This window comes from Myotis yumanensis, unplaced genomic scaffold (genome assembly GCF_028538775.1).
Source record: "Myotis yumanensis isolate MYYU_CA2020_CCGP unplaced genomic scaffold, mMyoYum1.0.hap1 SCAF_8, whole genome shotgun sequence".
NCBI classification, from domain to species: Eukaryota; Metazoa; Chordata; class Mammalia; order Chiroptera; family Vespertilionidae; genus Myotis; species Myotis yumanensis.
The window spans coordinates 2708261-2724332 of record NW_027223759.1 but is presented as its reverse complement, the minus strand read 5'-3'; the positions used below and the strand labels follow the sequence as shown (position 1 = coordinate 2724332).

Genomic DNA, 16072 nt, shown 5'->3' with positions numbered 1-16072 from the left:
TCAGTTACTACAACTAAAGCTGAAAATTGTGGTGCTCGTCCTAAGGAATGGTTCTAGCATTTCTCCAAGTTATAAACTCACTGAGTCCACTTGTAAATTACTTGAATAAACTCACTGAATCCACTTGTGAATTATTTCCCTTTAGCTGTCTTATTATTCAATACGCTTTCAAGGAACATGATGATGAAAGAAGAAAACACTTCTTTCTAACATAACCATACTGGCAAGAACATTGACATTATCAGTATTCAAAGAATGTCTTGGCAGGTTAAACCTTCATAAAAAGAAGAAACACTATCTAATCCAAGATGTCAAAATAGCAATAGTACTTCTCATATTATGTGTAATGTGATTGTTTGCTTCTACAGCAAAAATTTTTTTCAAAAAAGAAAAAGATGCCGACATGGTAATGTTTAAATTTTAAGCAAAGGCACAAACATTCTTCAGAAAAGCACATAAAATAGGGTAAGAGTAAGCATGTTTAAAAGGAAAAAGCCTGAGATCAGAACTGTACTCCATGTTCAAAAAGATTTAAGAAAATGTGGCGTCGAAACCGGTTTGGCTCAGTGGATAGAGCGTCGGCTTGCGGACTGAAGGGTCCCAGGTTCGATTCCGGTCAAAGGCATGTACCTGGGTTGCGGGCACATCCCCAGTAGGAGATGTGCAGGAGGCAGCTGATCGATGTTCCTCTCTCATCGATGTTTCTGACTCTCTATCTCTCTCCCTTCCTCTCTGTAAAAAATCAATAAAATATATATTTTTAAAAAAAAGAAAGAAAAAGAAAAGAAAATGTGGCAATGCTGTTTTTGGAAGTTTAACAATATAGTTTAAAATTCGAGGCACAACAGCACTATTAAGAAACAAAAAGTAGAAAAACAATTTGTACTAAGAGAAAAAGGCTTGCAGATAGACTGCTTATTGTGGCTTAGTCCGTGGTTCCTTTGTGTAATGGAGCTAATGCCTAGGTTCACGGGAAGACTTTTGATAGTTGGACATCCCGTCACTGCATCACACTCTCAGCACACTCTCCAGGACCTGACATCACTGAAGGCCATCGAGGGACTCGTGTTTGCTCAATATAAGTTCAGGTATGTTGCCCTCCAATAACAATAAGATGCAGTATATTATAAAGTCCTACTTTTCATTCTTAAAATACCTATACAGATGATCTTATAGTAGCTGAGAAAATATAAACTTATCCAAAGCTTATAAGGTGTGTGCATATATATACATATATATGAATATATATATTTGACTTTACTCATTTCCATTACATGAGGCAATAATCTTTTTCTTTGTTTTCTCTTACTTAACTTTCTTCTTTAGTTGTACTCACTTCTATATATAGTTCCTATCTTAATATTTTACCTTTTCCATCAGTTTTCTCTTCCTGATCACTATTTCTTCTGTCTTTGATCTTTTCTTAATTGGTTACATTCAACTTTTAATTAGTAAACATCCTTTGGATCAAGAGGTCCTCGTGTTATTTATATTAGCAGGACGAGCCTCCACCCATTGACATCCTGAGGAATCACAGCATGGTAGAGCTGGAAGAGATCTCACGGTATCATTTGGTTGAGCTCTATGCCAGCAGCAACAGGTGGCTGACTTATTCTTAATGTTTTTCTTTCTTTTTAATTTTTTTAATGACCAAAGGCTTTTATCATAAATATTCTACCATAGCTTGGTTTAATACAAAACCTTAACAAGTAAAAACATGTGGAGTAGAAAGAAAACTGGGTGAAAACAGTTCTGACCTAAGCACTATTACTTACTAGAAAATAAAATTTTTCTTTGATCACTGAAAAAGAAAAAAAAATCCTTTGATCACTCTGAGCTTCAAGTTCCCTATGCAAACAGAAATAATGCTGTCTGACTCACAAAGTTTTGTAAGTGGTCTGAAACCTGGAAAAGAACTATATAAATACTAGAGGCCCGATGCACGAAATGTGTGCAAGAGTAGGCCTTTGCAGCCGCCGCGGCAGCTGCCTAGATCTCTCCCTGGCTGCCTGGATCCCTCCCTCACAGCCCCGGTGGCTGCCTGGATCCCTCGCAGCAGGGCAGCTTCCTCAATCCCGAGGCTGCAGCCCCTGCTTTGTCTGGAAGGTCATCCGGAAGGACGTCCGATCTAACTGGCATATTACGCTTTCATTATTATAGATAAAGTACTATCACAATGGGAAGCAACAGAGGGTAAAGACCTGCACTCCGTAGGCATGTTCGTTTCAAATCCCATCACAGTTTACTAGCCATGCAACACGGAGTGAAGTACCGGACCTCCCCGAGTTCACTTCAGAGGACAATTGCAAAACTGGTATGTCTATCTCACTTGATTGTTTATGGGAGTTTAACGTACCTACACAGGTCCTGGCATTATGTGCGTTCTCAATAAATGTTAATTCCTTACTCCCCATCAGGATTCCACACTTCTGCTCTGTGGTTCTACTCTCCTTCCATGAACTATTTCAAGGTACATATGTGAAGTTTTATGAAAAACAAAATAATCAGAAATTATGTAAGCCTTTCTTTCCCCTAAGATTCATAAAGCAACAAGAGTTCCTATTCAGCCCTGCTTTGAAAAATGGGAGAAAATAAGGTAGAGTTTCTTTTAAATAATAAACTCTTCCAAAGAAGGAAGGGATTAGAATAGATGATGAAAAATGTCACTAAATTGTGAACTCCTTAAAGGAAAAGAACAAGTCTTTATTTATCTTCATATTTAGGAAGCACAGAAACATTGCTTGCGTGGAAGAGTCTGTAGGTGGGATCTCTGATCTTAGAAATTAAGAAATGAAAGGTTCCATCAGATTTTATATAGATATTAAGTAACAAAATTAAGACTCTTTATTTACTGAGATTAAATTAAACAAATGAGGAAGAATTTTAAGAAGACTCTTTACATGTTTGATTTAGATAAAATACATTGTTCCTTTAATATATCATATACCAAAAAGATCTTACAGAAATACAATAATGCATACCTTGTTATGTATAAAAAGAATCCTTAAGTCAGGTTTAAGTATTCCATAGCTTATGAGGAGATCTAGGACCTTTTTTATTTCATCTTTACATTTTTTAGTAGTTGAGTAAAATTGCTTTCTTACAGGTAGGTTCTTAAACAATCTTAAGGCAGTTACAGTTGTACCTGTTGGCAGATAAATGAAGAGCATATTTAGAAGTGGAAGGAACTTCAGATCTTTAAATCCATATACAATCAGTAATCAATCCGTTCTATCACTGAAGGCCAGTCCTCCTCCAACTTTGGCCCAAAGAAGATCAACTCTGCTATTCTGATTCTATGTTGCACTCTTCTATTGTAACAGGACTGACCTGCTAGGTGTGCTCTCTTCTATGTGGTAAAAGCAAGAATAATCTTATTTCTACCACTGCAAAGAAACATGGGCTTACTAGAATGTAGTATCTTAAGAATTCTGCTGGTATTCAAAACACCTCGGGATGGTGCTTATTCTACACTTAAAGTATAATATAGAGGTAGCTACACAGCATATATGATAACCTTAATTATTCCACTAAAAATTCTTATCTGAAATATGTAATTGCCTGGTTTGATTTACCCTCATCTTCTGAACAACAAATATTCAAAACAGGATATTTTTTAAAATTATGCATTTATTTAACTAAAAGTTGAATACAGGTATAAACATTTATACTGCTTAAATATCGGGTTATTAATTAGCTCTTGTTTTTAAAAAAATGAAATTAGGACCATTTTTCCTCCAAATTCTTCAGCATAACAGTTGTTTTAAAAGTTCTTATCTGCAAATTCAAATATCTGGGTCATCTGTGGGTTTGCTTATATCAACTATTTTTTCTCTTGATTACGGAGGATTCCATTTTCCTATCTTTGTGTCTCTCAATATTTTTATTTTCCCCAGACACTGTGCATAAAAGGACAATAGGTAATGAAGGTGGTAATACTTTCCCCCAGAGAAGGCACTTCATTTCCTCTGTCAAGCAGCTAGAGTAAAGAACGGATCTCTTCAATACAATCAGGAGTTTATCTGTGTTGGAGCCGAGTTGCCCCTTCAGTTAGTTCCGGTTCACTTCCAGTTTCTAATGTCTTGAGGATGGAAATATGTCTCTTCCTCTAGCAAGGCTCTGACACCTAAGCACAGCAAGACTTAAGATTTTTCTTTCTCTCTCTAGCTTAACCCCAACTTTCTTCATCACTTGTTACTCAGTAAAAGTCCTGATGAAATTTAGGCATGAGGTGAACAAGCTCCATATTAGAGGATCCCGTCTTCCAATCTGTCATGTAAACTCACATGTGGCTATTAAATGTTCAGCTGGTTTCTCAGAGGACCACAGTAGGTCTGCTCTTTTGCCTGCTAGGCCTCCTGTCTCAGTTAATGTTCCCAGGGATGCCAGTGGCCACTAGTTTTTTCTTGTCTAGGAAAGGGTCATCTTTCTCTTGAACTTGAAAATTTGTTTAAACTTCTTTGTGACACAGTTCTTCAATGGTTTTTAAATAATACAAATTTTAAAAATTATGTGCTTTTCTCTTCTTTGCTACATAGAAAGCAATGGTCTCTTGAAATCTTCTATATCCATCTTGCTGAAAAGTTATACTGCCATCCCTTCTGACCTACCATTTTCAAATTCAAATGTTCTTTTCTGAAAATTCTGTTAACTTTACTCTTGGCAGCTGGTGGCTACTTTGTATCGTCATTATTTATTTACTCATCTGTGTTCTCCACTAGTGAGTTCCTGTGACAAATATAAGGGGATATACTGTAGCTGTGAATAGATGGTGTGAAGGAAGAAGGCAGGGAGAAATCAGTAGGGCAAAATGTTTATGAAAGGAAAAAAATATGCTGATTTTTAAAATATGTTACATATCAGAGACCACAATATACCTAATACATATGTTAATCTGATAAATAATTGCTTTAGCAGCTAAAAATATTCTCTCAGAGTAAATTGAAAATTACCAATAAGCCAAGAATTATGTATTGGAATAAAACTTAATGATGGAAAACTTTGCTGATTCCAAATGAAATATATAGCCTTAAAAAAAAGTACCAAGTAATATTGGCCAATAGGGAGGAGGCCCTAGTATACTATCATATTTTACAAGAGAACTGTTCAGCGCTCTAACTTTAGCACATTCTACAAACACCAGGATGAAACTGCAGCCTGTGATATGCTCCCTGTTATATTTTTACATGATGCCTATGTTATGCCACTTATATAGGCAGTGATTTATGTTCCTAATGTAAAGAGGTATGATTGTTGCATATGTCAATTTCCTTAAACTACTTAATAAAATTCCATTCTCAAAATTAAAAAAATCTTTCAATATATGCACAATCACACACAGCAGGAATTTACAAAAAACATGATGCTCTACTCTCATAACAGGGTAGGGAAAGGAAATATCCTGATCAGAATACTTTAAATACACTATTTTTGACATGTGAGAAATTCCTAAGGCAGAAGAAGTATTAAAAGGTGTTAAAAGAACTTTTCTAGGAGGGTAAATAAATTTAGAAGCTTAATACTGATTATCTAAAGAGAATAGAAGTGATGACAAAAAAGATATGACTAAAACAAATAATTTAGTCAGAGTACTTGGTAAAAAGAATTTAAAAGCTGAAGATTTAATTTTACATTTCTTATTAATTTTTTAAATGTCTTATAAGGTAAGGGTAATCATAAATGACATACTGTTAAACACATAATTTTAAATGGCTAAATTAATCCATAAAACAAATACCTACACCAGAACTGCAATCTCCAGTAAATTATTTTTAAACATTTTAAAATATGTTTCTTAAAGGGGTAACGAATTTTCCAATGCTTAAAAAAGATTCAATTGTAATTTGTTCCTGCATCTACAGTTAGGCTATCTACAGGTGCCATCCTATTAGATGATATGAGGAGTAACTGCTAAGTAAGGCTGTTACACCACAGCAGAAATTAATCTATGAGAACCCTAAATGCACAGTTATTAATTAAGATGGCTGAACTGTAGTTTTATCTTACACAGAAAATATTTAAATGGAAGCTGAATGACAGCTGGTGAAATGTGAGTCCGTGATTCAATCACTCAAAAACTATCAGCACTAAGGCAATATAAATGTAAAATGCTTTTGAAAGTGTTTGTGGATTTCAATAAGCTTGATTTTTGTGCTGTTTTCCTAGCCAATAAACTGTAATTTGGAGAAAAAAGTGATCTGTGAAAGGCAATCACTACTAGTTTAGCAACTACTGACTTCCCAAGTATGTTGTTTCTTAAGGTGAAAGAAATATTGCAAAAGAACATCAGGTTCATTAATTGCCTGTAGAAATTCCTTAATATGCATACCTGAGCTCACTAAAAGTAGAAGATGTAGGTCAGCAAGAAAAGAAAAATCAGTCAGAAAACAGGCAAAGATCCGAAGGTTTCCATATTTAAGAACTGTTACTTCATAGTTCTCATGGAGATGAATATAGGAAAGCATGAGAAATGTGAGTGATGCAAAGTCACTGGCCATCCAGATTAGACTGGCTACTAGTAAGATAAAAATAAATACATTTAAGTTTTATAAGGTGACTAAATTACTTTAAAGTACTCTACTGGACAGCCACTCAAATAACTCCTAATGGTTTCCTAATTTGAACTTCTAAGAACTGGGGTCAGAGCATTTCTGGAGAGGAACCATATTTTAAAAGGCCTTCTCTTTGTCCTAATCTAAATACACCAGAAAAATGTTAGTGTGTTTTCTTAAGAGTTTCTATTTACTCCATGTATATACAAAAATGTTAATTTTTAATTGGCAAAACTAACAGTAACTAATTGGAGATTTATTAAAAAAAAAGAAAGAATGAGAGAATCTGGCATCAGTGTTAAGGTACAAGAAAATAAATTTCAATGAAGAAAGACATTTGAAAAAATAAATCCAATAATTTAACGTTAAAACTGGAGGGAAGAGCCCTAGCTGGTTTGGCTCAGTGGATAGAGCATCAGCTGAAGACTGGAGGGTCCTGGATTCGATTCTGATCAAGGGCACATGCCTGGGTTGTGGGCTCTATCCCCAGAAGCGGGCGTGCAAGAGGCAGACAATCAATGATTCTCTCTCATCATTGATGTTTCTATCTCTCTCTCCCTCTCCCTCTCTGAAATAAACAAACAAAAAACCTAGAAGGAAGAAATCGTAAAAAAAAAAAAAAGACTGATAAATTATAGGGAGGGACCACAAAATTAAAAGTGAATTTACATACAAATTGGAGAAGAAGGGCAAACAACAACAAAAACACAAGTCCCTCTTCAGATCTAACAATTCTTTTGGACATGACCCTAAAGAGGTCATACCTTTAACGTTCTCTCAACTTAACATCCTATTAGAAGTTAGCAGTATGAAAAAGATTAAAGGAAATATGTGAAACACAAGCCTAAAGAGATTATTTTCCCCTTAGAAGTAAATAGTAGAGGTACTTAGAAACACAAGATGTCAATTAAAAAACAATGAAATTATGTAAGTGTATAAAACACTAAAAAAATGAAACTAGACCACCAAATTACACCATACACAAAAATAAACTCAAAATGGATAAAGGACTTAAACGTAAGATGGGAAACCATAAAAATCTTAGAGGAATCCACACACAAGCAGCAAAATTTCAGACATATGCCGAAGCAATATCTTTACTGATATAGCTCCTAGGGCAATGGAAACTAAAGAGAAAATAAACAAATGAGACTACATCAAAATAAAAAGCTTCTGCACAGCAAAAGAAACCATCAACAAAACAACAAGAAAGCTCACTGCATGGGAGAACCTATTTGTCAATGTTATCTCCGATAAGGGTTTAATCTCCAAAATTTATAGGAACTCCTACAACTTAACAGAAGGAAGATAAACAACCCAATCAAAAAATGGGCAACGGACCTAAATAGATACTTTTCGAAAGAGGACATTCAGAAAGCCAAGAGACACATGAAAACATGCTCAAAGTCACTAATCATCCCAGAGATGCAAATCAAAACGACAATGTGGTACCATCTCACACCTGTCAGAATGGCTATCATCAACAAATCAACAAACGACAAGTGCTGGCGAGGATGGGGAGAAAAAGGAACCCTCGTGCACTGCTGGTGGGAATGCAGACTGGTGCAGCCACTGTGGAGAACAGTATGGAGTTTCCTCAAAAAAACTAAAAATGGAGCTCCCATTTGACCCAGTGATCCCACTTCTAGGAATAAATATATCCCAAGAAACCAGAAACACCAATCAGAAAGGATATATGCACCCCTATGTTCATAGCAGCACAATTCACCATAGCTAAGATCTGGAAACAGCCCAAGTGCCCATCAGCAGATGAATGGAATAGAAAACTGTGGTACATCTACACAATGGAATACTACGCTGCTATAAAAAGGAAGGAACACCTACCATTTGCAACAGCATGGATGGAGCTGGAGAGCATTATGCTAAGTGAAATAAGTCAGTTGGAGAAAGATAAATATCACATGATCTCACTCATTTGTGGAATATAATGAACAACATAAACTGATGAACAAAAGCAGATCCAGAGACAGAGAAGCATCAATCAGACCGTCAAACCCCACATGGAAGGCAGGGGAGGGTGGGGGGAAGGAGGAGAGATCAACCAAAGGACTTGCATGCATGCATATAAGCATAACCAATGGACACAGACACTAGGGGGGGGTGAGGGCATAAGCGGGAGGTGGGGGGTGGGGACAATGGGGGGATAAGGACACATATGTAATACCTTAATCATTAGAGAAAATAAAAAACCCAAAAAACAAAAAAACTAAATGACCAATAGCAACAATTAATATATTTACTTGATTTAAATGATACAAAAAGGGAGGCAGTGGGTGAGGTATTAGATGAAACATTAGTAATGAGTTGATAATTGAATCTGTGAGGGGAACACTGTTCTATCCACTGTGCACATTTTTTAAGATCTCTGTAAATAAATATATTTTAAATTATTGGTTTAATCATACCTTGAGGGTATGGTTTATTAGTTTGATTACTAAATCAATGTTTTAGGCATTTCAATAAAATATTATCCTTCATGTATAAAAGAGTCAACAGTAATCCAGCAAGAATAAAATAGCGCTCTGACAGTTTTTACAGAGGAGTAACTCATCCATGTTGTTGTCCAAGTCTTTCACATAGATCCTCTTGAGACCAATTCCAAGTATTTAGGAGGCTGGTGGCTAAAGCACAGGCTGAATGTTCACTTGGAAGTTAACTAGCTATTATCAGGACCAAACCCAAAGCAATCAATATATTTACATTTTAGGAGCAAGCATTTTTACTAACTAAACTATTAAGACAGAAAAGGCAAAGCATGTTACAAAGCTACTCTCTTACCTTGACCAAGATGTGAAGGTTTTTGAGAAATTATGTGGCCACTGCCATCTAAAACATACTGGGTGCTAAAATTATCAGCAGCTGTCCTAGTTGTAATTAAAACCTGGAATAAAAAAACAATCTAATAAAATTATGATTTTTGCAGAGGGCTCATTCTCAAGCCATATTTAAAATAATTATCATATATTCACTTAAGATTGAAAAGTTTTACTTAATAAATTCTTATAACCACTTCTTTTATAATATTCCTTAGAGTTGCACTACTAAGCAATAGGTCAGTTTATAAATTTTTATGTTTAATTATTCATTTTTTAATATTTTGCTCTACATAAAACAGTCATATATAAATCGGAATACCTGAAATGGCTATTTTTATTATATGTATTACTATGTGACTTACGCCTGTAAAATGAAATACTTCAAATGCATTAAGGAAATTTGTTTTTTAACAGACCACTCACATAAATTTGTTGGTAAATAATCCTTTTGTACAGTGATCATTTCCTGCACTTCTGTATTTCAAGTTAATGGTTCAAAAGAATAAAGACAGATCAACACACATATGTATGGCCAATTTTTTCTTAAACCCAAGCTTTGAACTCACTTTTTAAATGTAAAATTTTTATTAATTGAAAAATTTATCATTAAAACATCTAAGTATAAAAAAGGATTTAATTCAGTATGAAACATTTCCTAAGATGTTACAGTCATAGAAATATAAACTTAAGAAGGTCTGCACTCTCCCTCAGCTTTCTGTGTACCTATCTTGTGAGATTAGTAGGCGAGTATAACAACAGTGAACCATATCCCTGCCAGAAAATGCTATAGGTGGGGAGTGGGGATGCTGGCAAGTAAAGCAGGTGGATTCAGAAAAGGGTAGCCTCCTCACGCTTCTGGTGAACAATGCCAACCTAAAATTGGAAGCAATCTTTCTTGGCCATCCTTAGACTGAGTACAAAACTAGAGGCCCAGTGCACAGAATTTGTGCATGGGTAGGGTCCCTAGGCCTGGCCAGCAATCAGGGCTAATCGGGGCCTTCCTTCATTCCAAGCTGCCCCCTAGTGGTCAGCACACGTCATAGCGAGCAATCGAACTCCTGAGGGGACAATTTGCATAATAGGCTTTTATTTATATATATATATATACACACACACACACACACACACACACACACACACAGATAAATCTATATAATTAAGGAAAAAGCCACGAAGATCCAGGTCCGCTGCTAGAAGTCAACTAGGTCCAGCTGAGTCTACATCTGATGGTTGTCACCCTGCACTAGCCATGCACTGACTTACTGTAGGCTACATGGCTCTGTGGCACATGTGGGTATCCTGCAAGCAATTGCAAAGTCACAACGAAAACAGAACAACTTCTCTAGTGTCAGTACTAGTTCAGTCTACTAGACTGTCTCCGAGGGTGACATCTATAAAATCCTTATTAGGAGAATTGCTTCAAAGCTGCTACTTCTGTGATAACGCTTCTCTAATAATCTAAAACAATTATTTTACTTCTTCCAAAAATATATTCCATGGTTCAAAAGTTGTATAATTTAAAATTTTTCCTGATAACTAATCTTAATTTTCCTGCTATGTCACAACTCCACTGTGCCCAAAAGTGGTTTCTTCTAGTAAAGTCTGTCAAAATAAAGAAGACAGACTGCTAGAGATTTTCTTTGTCTCTAATTACTCTATGATTGTCCCTTTAAAAACAATTCTACATTTAACCAACCACTTCTCCAAGATGCCAAGGTCAACTGAATTCTATTTCTATTCTCCAAAGAGCTAGCCACCTGGCCTAAAGTTGGTGTCACTGAGCATAGGCAGCCCTGGAACTCTGAGTTCTAGCACTAACTCTGCCAGTGGCTTGCTCGATGGTCCTGAATAAATTACACTATCATCTTTAAGGGGAGGGTGATGATAAGATGAAGATGATGCTAATACTTTATAAGGTTACACGGGTTTTCGCTTCATCTACGTCAAAGTACTTCACAGATACTAGCTTGTTCATCTTCAAAACATTAATGAATAGTAAATATACTCCAGCCTCGATGAATAAATTGAAGTACTGAAAGGTAAAATAGGACCTAAGAGGTCATAAATGTAACATTTATGCTAAAGTAAAAAAACAGAACACAATATTATTTCCAACATTAACATTTAAAAAACTAGAATGTTCAGGGTACTATGAGAAATTATTTAGATAGGAAATACTCTGCAGTTCACTACTGAAGACAGTGAAGGATAAAACGCATAAGCATGTTTCACAAATTCATGAAATACAGTGTGTTCTTCAGAGGAAGGAATTGTATTTCAAGAGTTCATTTCATCATATGACCCTGTGTCCTGGGCAAGAGCCCTTTTCTTGGACCAGGCACAGGTTCAGAATGTGTTAGCAGTCCAGTAGCTAGCATTTGAACCCTCAGTAACTCCACCTCAGAAGCATCTCGAATATTACAAATTATTACTGGTGCCTCTTACTGGAGATACTGAGGAACTGTGGCAGTGAATGAATCTAGTGTTAATTAAAAAAATTTATTCAAATAATTTTAAAAGAAGTTTATTATAAAAGGAAAAGTTTTAGAAGTTCTTAGAGGACTTTAGCGGTTTATTACTTACCAGTTATTAAAAACTAATTCTGGTTCAGTTACTGAGTTTCAAGAAATTATAGTACTATTACAAAGCTAAAGTTACAAAAGAGCATTTACAGTTTAGATAAGCACAATTTTTCTCAATGTTTTAGATAAAATGTAAATTAAAAACTTAGAATATATCCTGGTAATTCATGCAAAGAAATCCTCCGTTGACAAAAATTCATTTAAGGTAATTATGTCATAAATTGTGTTTTTATTTTTTACTAACTTTTGGAAGAATGCCACACAGGAACATAGGTCTGAAAACTAAAGCAAATGGTCCTCGTGATTCAACTGAAATGCAGGCTTTGCCTGGATGACCGACATGCCTTCCTCCTACTGTGCGGGTGCCCGCCTGCCTTGCAGAGCTGGACACTGATAGAAGCACGCTGACGTCAGAACCCTCTCCCAGAGACTGCACTGTGGGAGGAAAGCAACAGGCAGATCTTGCCACTGACTTTTTCATTTTCAACAGGGTTCTCTTACCTGTGAGGAGGTTGTTTTTCGGAAGCAGAATCTTCAAAAATTCCTGTACCTATTCTAACTACAGCTCTCCCACCGCGCTCTAAAGGACATAGAAGGCACCTATTCTATGGAGCCGGAGGCAGGAATCGTCAGCATGACAGCAGGGGCTTCCTCTCACCTTTTACAGCTGAGTGGGCCCGCTAAAAGGGAGTCTCAACCTCCATCTTCAACACAGAACAAATTAGCTCCATTCTGTCCCCGTAAGCCATGGAAGGTTAATGTAACATAAAACTGTACCAAGTCTACAGATCCCGTATTAGCTCATCACAAAATTATGTTTGGTGAACTTGATAGATCAGAATAATACCCAGAACACTGTAACTTCTTTAAGAAATGTTGGCTGAATAAATCAATAAACAGGAGTATTATGCAGAGCATGGCTGGCAATTCTAATTCTTCTGAGGGAAAACCAAAAGGAAAAAACATGAATTTATGCAACAAAATAAAGGCTTTGGTGAAAATTAGAAGGAATTTTCCTAGGAATGGCTATAAAATTTTAGAAAGGATTTCCCCAAAATATTGAGGAGTTTACATAAACTTTGAAAGTTGATGTGAAGTGCTGCTTGCCAACAAGGGTTCAGAGTTTGTTCGGATTTTAAGAAAACAAATCTGTTCTGTAGTCTTCCTAAAACTGAGATATAATTTAGCCTCCATTTAAAATCCAGTTTAAAAAAAAAAACTTGTATGAGTTTCTTAAACATTTCTTTGGAGGGGAAAAAGATCATTTTTAATATAATGCCTGTAAAATATCTACTTATACAGAAATAAAATATTTTTATATTTTATTATGTTTCAGGAACAATATATACAGTCTTCATAAAAATTGTATGAACAGGTCAAAATAGGATTTTCACTCTCTAGCCCATTCTATTCTGTGTGCTTAGTAATTAGGACCAGGAATTTAACATTGAGAAATGACAAATATACCAAAATTACTACTCTACAAACAATAATGTATTTCAAGAGAAGTTATGCTTGATGATATCATTTAAAGAAAATCATTCTCAGTTAATTTGTGCCAGTCATCGATACATTAATGGTTATGTAATCAGTAATCCATTTGAAAATACCAATAGGATACTCTGTAGATATAAAGAGAATGTTTTACTCCTTTGGACTGTTTAATTCTATGATTGAAAGTCATTTTATTATTGACAAAGTAAAAAACTACCCATTCTTTTAACATGCATAAAGAATATAGGATTAGATGTATTTTAAATTTCTCCAGCCAATTTTGCTGCAAGTATACTTTTTTCTTTCTATAACTAAAATTAACATATTACTTTTATTTTTTATTCTTACCCGAGGATATGTTTATTGATTTTAGAGAGAGAGAGAAGAAGGGTGAGGGGAGGGGGAAGGGAGGGGGAGAGAGAGAGAGAGAAACATTGATGTAAAGGGAGAAACATCAATCGGTTGCCTCCCGTACATGCTCCAACCAGGAATTGAACTCACAACCTAGGTATGATTTCCTGACCGGGAATGGAACCAACAATCTTTTTGGTGTACAGGACAATGCTCCAACCAACTGAGCCACCGGGCCAGGGCTAAAATTATTAACATCTCTAAAATAATCTAACAAAAAATAATTTCAATAACTGGAGTTTTGGGAAATAGCTGTTTAATATTGTGCAAAACATTATCCTAATTACATACAGGATGGGGCAAAAGAAAGTATATAGTTGTTCATATGGAAAATAGCAGTAATTAATAAATAATAATACAAGAATAAACTCTCTTTCACATACAACTGTAAACCTACTTTTGCCCCACCCTGTATTATCAATCTAATGAGCCTGAGATCACTTACAACTGCATGACTTTAAAATTATCTGCATTAGTTAGTTTCGCAGATAAAATAACAAAGTCTACAATTTCTGCAATAATATAATAATATAGTAACTGCAATCTCTATCCAAAATTTTTCAAAATAAACTGGAGCCTCAAAATAAATAAGCAACTTCTATAAATGAAACTTCAATTCTGAGTGGTGAAGAATAGTCATTAAATTTAAGAAGTGATTTCAGCCCCCCCACTCCCAAAAGGCAATCATTAAGTCTTCCTGAATAACTTCATTTATTTTTTAATGCAATTGACCTTAACAAGCATCTATTGCTTTCTGTATTTCTGTTTGAAATACAAACTATTCAGAACCTTCCCATGTAAGTTTCAACTTGATTTCTCCTTGACAACCTATCTTTTGAGCTTACCACTGCAGGCCTGGGATATTTATTATTTAAATACTAAAGGCCCGAAATTCATGTGTGTGTGTGTGTGTGTGTGTGTGTGTGTGTGTGGCGGGGGCTCAGCCTGGCCTGCACCCTCTTGCAATCTGGGACCGCTGGCTCCTAACCACTGGCCTGCCTGCCGGCCTGCCTGATCACTCCTAACCACTCTGCCTGCCTGCCTGATCGCCCCTAACTGTTCGGCCTGCCTGCCTGATTGCCCCTAACCACCTCTGCCTCAGCCCTGCGACCGTGGCTTTGTCCAGAAGGACGTCTGGTCTATCTGATCTAATTAGCATATTACCCTTTTATTAGTATAGATGAGATACTTTTACACTTATAAATGCCTTTTTAACCACCTTAATAAGAAAGGCAGCATGACCTACTGTGGAATACTCAGAACTGGGAAGCATGATTTTGGAACTAAATTATTGGTTTCATCATTAACACATTATGTATCCCTACAGAGGCTATAATTTCCATGTTCCATTTACTTCTCTAGGCACAGTTCCTCTGAAGTAAACTTCTTCACACAGCACGCTGCATTCAGACAATGAAATCAGCTGACTGGTTATTAGACTGTTCTGAAGTTGGGGTGAGAACTGGCATTTGGTCTTCACAAGACCTCTTTCCTTGTCAGTATTACGAGATGGAGTCATGAACCCTCACTGTGGGGTGGCTGACACAGGAAGCAGACGGAGACGGAGACTAGTGAGAAGGACACTTATCAGGAGTGCTCCCAGGATGACCTTCTGTGGGGGCAGGGCAGAAAGAGAAGTGGGCTGTGCACAGTCACAGGCCTTGGGGGGCCCTCGGGGCACTCTGGAGCAGACAGCATGGCTGGTGGAGCTGTGAGTTGAAATAGGGCCTTTACAACCGCTTGTCAACCAATCACTGATGCAGGTGCCCTGCATGGTTTAGGTAACTCTCTTCAGCTGAGGCAAGGGCAGCCTCAGAGGGAGACTGCTGTGAGCACGCAGTCAGCAATGCTCTCGGGAGCGGGGAGAGTCAGTGCTCAGCCTGACAGGGGGATCTGGCAGTGACTAGCCCAGGGGTGGGCAAACTTTTTGACTCGAGGGCCACAATGGGTTCTTAAACTGGACCGGAGGGCCGGAACAAAAGCATGGATGGAGTGTTTGTGTGAACTAATATAAATTCAAAGTAAACATCATTACATAAAAGGGTACGGTCTTTTTTTTTTAGTTTTATTCATTTCAAACGGGCCGGATCCGGCCCGCGGGCCGTAGTTTGCCCACGGCTGGACTAGGGTCTATTACTACTACCACCAAAGTTCTGTATTTCCTTTGGCTTTCAGGCACAACAACAACAACAACAAA

General features: G+C 36.6%; 1 protein-coding gene across 9 annotated transcripts in view; it reads right to left on the bottom strand.

Moving 5' to 3' along the window:
* Positions 1-16072, bottom strand: part of PMS1 (PMS1 homolog 1, mismatch repair system component) — a 65866-nt gene that overhangs the window by 40884 nt on the left and 8910 nt on the right. For all 9 annotated transcript variants that reach the window (XM_070421683.1, XM_070421677.1, XM_070421679.1 and 6 more), the window contains exons 4-5: positions 9351-9453; positions 2982-3145 (exon numbers count right to left, since the gene is read on the bottom strand). In XM_070421683.1, the coding sequence (XP_070277784.1) occupies positions 2982-3145; positions 9351-9453 (267 nt within the window). The remainder of the gene's footprint in view (positions 1-2981; positions 3146-9350; positions 9454-16072) is intronic.